This window comes from Echinops telfairi, unplaced genomic scaffold, assembly GCF_000313985.2.
Source record: "Echinops telfairi isolate 266 unplaced genomic scaffold, ASM31398v2 ScPeMD7_7423;HRSCAF=8461, whole genome shotgun sequence".
Classification (NCBI taxonomy): Eukaryota; Metazoa; Chordata; class Mammalia; order Afrosoricida; family Tenrecidae; genus Echinops; species Echinops telfairi.
Genome location: NW_022111323.1, coordinates 3,321,678 through 3,330,741, shown reverse-complemented (window position 1 = coordinate 3,330,741; position 9,064 = coordinate 3,321,678). Strand labels below are relative to the sequence as shown.

The following is a 9,064-nucleotide window of genomic DNA, read 5'->3' as shown; positions in this document are numbered from 1 at the left end:
ATATGACTGCAAACACTTGATCCAGAATTTTGTAACTGGGATTGCAGAGAAATCAGTTCTCGCTGTGTCGCTGGTTAATAAGTTCAATGAACTTAAAGATTTCTTGTGGGAGAGATGTACCTCGGTCTTTGGCTACGCGCGAGAAAGCATTCATACCAAAGGCTGGTTTGTGATTCAAGTGAGTTTTATAAAGGTTATAAGCAGTTTCTGTGTTTACAGTAAAATGATTCAAGTGAGTTTTATAAAGGTTAGAAGCAGTTTCCGTGTTTACAGTAAATGGAACACAAGCCAGACAGAGTCTGAGGCATGCTTGTGAGGAACTGCTGCTCCGGACTGCAGCCCGGCCGCTCTGGGACCACAGCCTGCCAGTGCTGCACTCTGTAGCAGCTGCTGGGAGAGAGAGTGCCAGAGCAAACTTCTGACTTCTCAGGCCCCGCCCCGCTGGGAGGCGTTGTCGATGATACTGGTCGACCCCATTGCCTGAATCAAATTCATCTGGCCTAGATGGGCCAATCGAGGTGTACCGCCCATCTAGGTGTACCCCCTTCCTGGCCGGGAGCTTGAACCTAACAAACTTCTCTTGTTTGACTGTGAATGGGCTTCTGGCAAGTGTAAATGGGGTGTCAGGTAGATTTGGAAAGTATGACGAAATTTCATCTGCAAACATGTGCTAGTGTTCTTTCCCAGAAATTATCCTCGTAATCCTTTTGTCTGGTTCAATGTCATGTTCCTCAGAGAAAGCAGTTAAGGTAGGCAACATGTAAATCTTATTTTCATCCAATGTTTTTTTGGCCAAAGCTGAAGTTTCATTTGGAACGATCATGTCTTTTCAGACAAATTTGTTGCATGTTGCATTTGGTCTTTGCAGTGATAAATTTAACTCATTCAAGATGGCAAAGATGTCAACCAAGTAATCTATTCTCTGCAGTTCACGTTTATTGCTGAAAAGTGCTTTGAGCTGTGGTCTTGCTTGTTTAAAAAACGTTTTGAGTTCATCACGAAGCTCAAAAACAGGTTTTAAAACTTTTCCACTTGACAACCATCTTACTTCGGTGTGAAATAGCAGAGCATTATTCAATGCATCCAACTCATTGCACAGTTGTGAAAACAGTCCACTGTTTAAAATGCTCGCCTTTACAAAATTGACAGAACTTATGATGCTTTTCATTACTTCTTGTAACTCTTGTAGCGGCCAGCGTCTTTGTTGCTAATATTTGTTGATGAATTGTACAGTGAGTTCCGATGACTTTTGGTGACTCATTCAGTACCAAACATTGAAATCCAGATCGACATCCTAGCATAGGTGGAGCAACATTTGTACACACACCACAAACCTTTTCCCAAGAGATCTTATGCTCTTTCAGAAATGAACCAGCTGTGTCAAATACATCATGTGCAGTAGATGCCGTTTCAAGAAGTTTGCAAAAAAGAAACTCATCTTTAAAGTCGCCATCATTAATATACCTCACATAAACCAGTAACTGAACAGTTTGCAACGTCTGTAGATTTATCAAGCAGGATGCTAAATATTGGAAGTGGAACAGATTTAATTTCCTGGATTACTTGGTCAAGAATATCAGCAGACATGTCATCTATTCTTCTGTGGACAGTGTCATTAGATAAGGAAATTGCACTCAATTTCGTAACAAATTCATCTCCGATCATAACTCAAACAATGTCTTTGGCTGCTGGCAACAGTAAATCCTCAGCAATGATGTGAGTGTTCATAGCTCTGGTGATTCTGAGTGCCACCAAATATGAACAGCTGTTACATTTTGTTTGTGGTACTTGCCACCAGTGTCAAATCTGGCTTTTTTGAGTCCATCAGCTTTGCTTCTAAATTAGTTGGTATTCTTGCCAGCAAAGCTCAGATGCTTGTTATTAAAATGGCATTTTAATTTGTTTGGCTTCATAGATTTGGTTGATAGAACTCCACAACAAATAACACATTGCGGTTTCTCAATCCCTGCTGTAATTCTTGAGGTGAAACCATACTGTAAAAATTCCTCACTATATTTTCTTTTCTTAACGTTCTTCTCTACATGATCCATTATCATGGGATGATTTTCTAATGAAAATAATATATAACAATAACTTTAATAATACAAAAGATGATACACAGCACAGTTCAGTCAATAAATTTCAACAAAGTTTCTTATGATTTACTATTCTGTGTTATTTTTTCTAACATACCTGTTACTATCACAGGGGGCAGTATTCACATCAACTACAGCTGAATATAAAAAGACCGATCAGCATCCAGATTAAGTTCTCATGGTACAGATCCTTTTTTGGGGGTAGTAGTTGATGATTTTACAGTACATGATTTTACATTTATCCAGTAATTATACATCATGAAGTGTCGTTTTACCTCCAGTACTGCTGCTTTCAACACAGTAACTGCTTTTAACAGAGTAGCTGCTTTCAACACAGCAGCAGCTCTCTACACGTGTGACTGGTCCGCATAAGTACATTATGGCACCAACCCTGTCACATACACCTTTATTTGTACAAGGTGTATGTAATGGGATTGACGGGATGATGTCATCTCACTGGGTAATCATGTGGGCATATCTGCATGTGGGTGGACCTACCTGGATACTGATAGAGGAGCCGTGTCTCGTTTCCTAAGACCATCGGAAATATGTGTTTTCCTATGGTCTTAGGCAATCCCTGTGAAAGGGTCGTTTTACCCCCAAAGGGGATGCGACCCACAGGTTGAGAACTGCTGGATGAGATACTCTGCAGATGGGTTTTGGGCTCCCACTGTCTTTCATAGCTTTCTGCAAATTGTGCCTTCGTAATTTTAGCTACAATACTTTTCTGTTCGCCATATCTGAATTTTGTCATGGTCATCTTTGGATTGCATAAGCTGGTGTGCGTGTTTCATTTGTCAACATAGTTCTCCTTGCTTATATGGCTGCTTGTTTGAATACAAGCCTTTAAGACCCCAGACACTATTCAGATTGATAGCCGGGCACCATCTTTCTTTGCCACACATTGCTATAGCACCTTTATCTTCAGTGAACATTTCATGAAGGTGAGTATTGAGCCATGCCATGATATGAGAATTAATTTTTCTGACGTTGGAGCTAGGATTCATTGTGAGCCGAGAAGTCATTCCTGGATCTACGCTTTAAAAAAATTGCTGTTACTTGGAAATTAATAAACATGTCCTATCATTCCATAGTTTAATCATGTCAAACATAATGGTATAATTGCTTCATAAGCAATCTCCAAACATACTTTTCCTTCTTGGGCTTCTTTACATCATCTTCTTTTCTCCTCCACCCCTGTATATTCCCCCCACCCCCAACACTTGTTATGTTTTTTACCCTATAGGCTCAAAGTCCCTGGGTTTCATTTACTGATAAACAGCGAATCAAATAAGTGACCCCCACCAAAGGTGGTAAACATCTGGGACACGCACTAATATGAGCAAGCATAAGCAAAATATAACAGAATGACTGTCACAAGATTGCTGGAATAATATGTATCTCAATACAGCCTACAGTGCACTGATAGATACAGCAAGACCTTGTTTGTCCCCCAGTGAATAACGTACCACCCTTCGTACACCTGTCATCTGCTTCATCAGACAACATGTGTTTTCTGGCTTAAGTCCTCAGGTTACAAGTGTGTTTGACGTAGAGTCCAGCTCAGCCAGTGGAGTTCCTATATGGGTTCTCAATGATGCAGCATCTGGAGCATTCTGTGTGCCCCCAAAATCCAGGATTCAGCATCACAGCATTTCCTGGCACCCAGCCCGGGTTCCTGGGATAACCCCAGGTGCCGTAGTTCAAGTTTGCCCACCCAGTGCATACCACAAAAGACATGTCCCACCTAATGTTCCCCAAAGCATCCAGAATTTCTCCTCCCCTCACCTGGAGATCAGCTCTTTCTCCCCTCCCCTCAACAGACATGCACCTATGTTCCTCAAAACACGACAAGGGAGTCAAGTGCTTTGTGAAGGGGACTAGTGAGCGAAGAGCACAGCTATGCTCTCTGTGGGAAAACTGACCAAAAAACCCTGGGTGGTCTTAGACTGAGACATGGTTTCACTTTTCAGTCCCCAACTCAGCCTTGTCATCTGTAAATCTTGTGATCAGACAACGAGTTCTTCTGTGGATGATCCTACACTGGCACCATCTTCCTAGAAGTCCTTCCCTTCCTTTTTAATATGTGGTTGTAGTTGCTCAGACCTTTTTCTACTGAAGGTCTGATCTTTAATTAACTTATTAAATTGCAAGTCAGTACTTGGCTGTCAGTGTTCCTCTTTGCTTTTCTCTTTGTTCTAGTAGAGATGAGATATCAAAAGGCCACAATGTTGATTATTTTTTCCTATCCCTCTTCCTTTTCAGATTACTCCTCTGCTGTTCAGAAATTTTCCCAGACCTTGCAGTCTTTTCAGTTTGATTTCATTGGGGACACATTGACTGATGATGAGATTAATATTGGTAAGTTTTCATTTAAATGTGGTTGTGTGACTTTTTAGGCAAGTACGAGAATGTACAATGGTCTCCTTCGTTTGTGCATACAGAGTAATTGGGCTTTTCATCCTTTGTGGTCCAGTGTGAAGGCCTTAAGAGACTCTTTAAGAAGGAAGAGGTAGTATTATCTGTTGGTTTGGCTTCCCATTCACATGAAAGCAATCATGGAATATTTTTTAATTCTGTACTAAAGTCATTGATCTGGTCTGTCTGCAAGGGAACTTTTCTTTAAAGAATATAATACATGAAAATATATTTTATAAAAAAATACTAAAAATATTTTAAAAAATGCTTTTCAGCATTGTTCAAAGTGAGATTCTTCTAATAAGCAGTGTTCCAGAGAATGTTTAAAATTATCATGTATATATGTGCAACACTAGATTCTTTAAAATTATCTCACATATAAGTGCAATTTTTTGAGCAACATAAAGTTGGCTATATCTTGGGAATGGAATATAACATCTTTTTCTTAAACAATTTTATTTAAGCTAATACAGATATTCCATAGTTCAATCACATCAAGAAGTATTGCACAAGTGCTACCACAATCAGTTTCAAAACATTCACTTCCTTCTTGTAAGGGGTCCAAACCAGTGTCTAGTGACCTCCAATTCCATAATCTTGAGAGCAGTTATGTGCTTTTCCTCACACTAGGGCATTTCAGCTTTAAGTCTAAGGGAATATGTCAATTCCTCAAATCTGGTACAGGTGAGTTTGAGATAAAGCCTGGTTAACCTAGTAGGATTTCCACATTGTATCCCTCTGGTGTGGACTTCAAAATGATCTTATGCACCTCAAAAGCACAGAGTCTAAAGTCCTAGTTGTTATAGCACATGGCCTAGGTTACCTAGGGCTCAATAGAAGCTAGGTCAAAATTGTCCAATTATGAACTTCGTACAGAGTCTTTTCCCCTTGGGTTCTATATAAGTATTGTTAAGCATTTTTCCCCAATGGGAGGTTGCTTCTCCTGCTTTATCCACCAGCAGAAGTGTAATCACCTTCTCAACCTTACATGCCCCTTCCCCTCATCTTGACATGAATTTCAAGTTAGCCTTGCTTATCTCTCTTGTCGGAGTGTCTTGATTTGGGTGGCCTTAGCACAATGTAGTATGGCAGAAACTGAGATGAGGAAGGGTCTCCCCCCTCTCCTCATTTCTTGAGCAACTGGTTCCAGCTTTGTTGAGTTCTCTGTTGAAGTGGATTTTACTTTTAAGATGAACACATAAAGGGGGTTATATATGGTTCATGGGCACTAGGCAGGCTCTCTATCTCATAAAATAAAAAATAAGACAGTTTATAGCACTTGCTGCCATACCATTATTTAACTGGACCACCATAATTACGCCAAGGAAAATGTTATTAATATTTTACAAATGAGTAGATTGAGGCATGATGGTTCTAAATTAATTAACCGAATTTTTTTTTATGTTGGTAAGAAGTGAAACAGGGCCCTGAACCCTGTATTGGAATGAAAGAGCTACGTTTTCACAGCAAATTACCCCTCTCCCAATCTGTTTGCCTGTCTGTGAAATGAGAAAAGTCTAGTCTACTCCCAAGTGTAGCTGTAATGACTAAATGAAATGTTACCAAAGAAACAGTCCAGGGTATTAATATATAAAAGGAAACATTCATTAGCATTTGGCACCTTCCTCATGGCATGTGAACTTGGAGCATTTACCCTACCTCTTGTCCCACAGATCTCTGACCACCTGCACATCAAGCTATGCGATTAATTTACTTTACTTTTTATTTTAGCTGAATCCTTCAAAGAATTTGCTGAGTTGCTCAACGAAGTAGAAAACGAGAGGATGATGATGGTAGGTCAACAACATTAGGCCTGGTTCTGAAATCATGGTAGATCATAACTCAGATTACAGGAATTTTTTCTTTTCTTGGTAATTGTATTCATACTTTGATATTTCTCTTTTTTTGTACAAACTCATACTCAAAGGTTTGTTGATGACCCCCCCCAAAAAAAAATCCAGATGATTCTGATTCATGTGGGGATAACCAAAAGAACCCTGGAATTATTTTTCAAAGCTATGCATTTAATTTATTTTTACAAAACAACCTTATCACCTTCAAAATACTCTCCATTATATATAATACATTTGTCAAATCTGTGATTCTATTCTTGGGAAAATTTTTCAAACTCGTCTATTTGGATGTCTGACAGTACCTCCCTAATTTTTTGCTTCACTTCTTCTATGTCTTCAAATCACTGTCCTTTCATGTCCCTATTCATTCGCGGAAACAAACAGAAGTTGCATGGAGTAAAGTCAGTAAGGTGCATTGGTCCAGAAAGGCATGTGTTTTTTTGCCAAAAACTTGCACATTGAGATGGCTGTGTGAGAAGGTGCATTGCTCTGGTGGCAAAACCAACCAACCAAACAAAAAAACCCCAAATCAGGCCTGTTTTTTGTGGCATGCTGTTAGGTAATCTTTTCAGAACCTCTAAATAGAAAGCTTGATTAATAGTCTGACCAGGTAGAATGAACTCCAAATGCATCAAAAGTTGACATTTCACCTGTTTTGAAATGTGAAAACCACTTGAGTTTTTCCCATAGCGCTGTCCTTTTAACATGTTCGACATCAGAACAGTTTTTGCAGCATTGTTCCCAAGAAGGAAACAAAATATCACAGCTGCATGCTGTTCTCTTAAATCAGCCACCAGAAAACACGAGGTTTGAGTGAAACTGCTTTCACAAAAAGCAGTGGGACCAGATGATCCCACTGGGTGCACTAATTCAGAGCAAATTTTCTTTAGCGTGAGACCAATATGAGTATATTTCCTGGAGCTTGGAAAATGGTCAGTCCTCACTTTACTAAATATTCAATGCAAAGTATTTTTGAACTGTAGTCAATGTTGATCTCAAAGGCATTCACCCTTAGTCCACTAAAAATCTTAGTTATATTTTTTCTTAAATAGTCATTTTTTATGTATCCCTTTTGTGTAATTATCTCATCCCAGTTAATTTACATGCCTAGTTTTATATAAAGGGTAAGTGCACTTCAAGAAAACATCCCAACCCAGTGCTGCCCAAGACCTCAATCTAATTAACCAAAATTAGCCCATATGTCCAACACCAGTCCACAAAGTCCTTCTCCATCTCACAAAACACATGCAATGATGCTGACTGTAGGAGGAAAGCAGAATCAGTGGATGTGTAAGCATCTCAGCGCTGGCAGGGTTATCCACATGGCTGCTCCAGCACCCAGGGCTGTATCGGGGTAGGTCCATGTGGCTTCTCCTCGGGGATGTCTTGCAGGAAGTGAGCCTTGCAAGCTGAAGCAGGGAACTGGCTAAGGCAGCTGCACCCTGGTCCAACCATCAGAGAGCAAGAGACCTGAGAACTAGAAAGGCAAGGCTTACTGAGCCATTTATTTCTCCACCCTTCAATTAACCCCACATGTGTTTATCAGCCAGGTTGGCACAGTAAACTTTAACTACCTCACCTTTTGTTTATTTAATAACAAAGGTCTAAAATAATGAATAGGACTCTATCTTTTGAGAGGATATTTTCCCCTTTCTTCTTGTTGGCTCTTTGCTACAAGATTGGCTCATATTCTTCTTCCTCTAATTATATTGTGCCCCATTGTCCCCATAACTGTTTAATCACATGAATATTGATTTTTTATTTCCCACTTAATTTTAGGAATACTTTGAAAGGACTTGTCACACCATGACAGGGAGACATTATTTGATTGTACTTTTAGTATTTTTTGAATCTGGCATGGCTCACTTATCTTGTGCTTCTATAACAAATATCACATGTGGGTGGTATTTATTCTCTCAAAGTTTAGGAAACAAGAAATTTAAATTCAGAGTGGCAACTCTAGGGAAAAACATTTACTCCCTGGGAGTTCAAGGAGATTGCCAATCTTGGCACTTCTCTCTTGATAGTAGCTACCTTTTATCTTGCTGTTTGTGTTAGGCAGGGTTCTTTAGAGTAACTAAACCAGGACACTTATGAATATATGTATATATAAAGTTAAGACAGTGAGAAGGACTTTAACAGCTAATTAATTCACATGGCAGTACAGAGGGCCCAGTTTAATTCATTTTCATGGAATGTGGGATTATAAAGAGACTTTCCCCCTAGCTTTGTCTTCCCCAAAGATATGGCAAACATTAGAGGCTATTTGCCAGCATATGGTGGGATGTCAGATGCATGGAGACATCCTCCTTGAAGATAGTCAGTTGCCACACTACTGTCTGGGCCCACCACAGGTAGGGCCCACTCCCTGCTGTTAGGAACAATGCACTACTTCTCCTGGAATGCTTGAAGCCATCAGTCTAGTCCAGAGTAGGTGGGGTTCACACCCTACTGATAATAGCTTCAATAGTGAGCCAGAGAACAGGTCAAACCTGCTCAGTGACATTCAAAGTTAGGCTGCCTTCCTGAATCTAGGATGCACATGTGTGCCCCCAATCCCTCCCCTTCCTATTGCTTGTATATCCCTAGATTGTCCACCTCTCATTGCTGTATAACCGATAGTGTTCCCCTTCCTGTGAGGTATGTCTTCACCTGTAATTGGGGTGCTTGCACATCCCCAGAGAATATATAACCTTG

The 9,064-nt window shown here is 39.9% G+C and overlaps 1 protein-coding gene across 1 annotated transcript in view; it reads left to right on the top strand.

Annotated features, from left to right (window-relative positions):
• Nucleotides 1-9,064, top strand: part of OPHN1 (oligophrenin 1) — a 435,527-nt gene that overhangs the window by 106,141 nt on the left and 320,322 nt on the right. Inside the window, exons 3-4 of the mRNA XM_004715440.2 lie at nucleotides 4,362-4,457; nucleotides 6,246-6,307. Coding sequence (XP_004715497.1) covers nucleotides 4,362-4,457; nucleotides 6,246-6,307 — 158 coding nt within the window. The remainder of the gene's footprint in view (nucleotides 1-4,361; nucleotides 4,458-6,245; nucleotides 6,308-9,064) is intronic.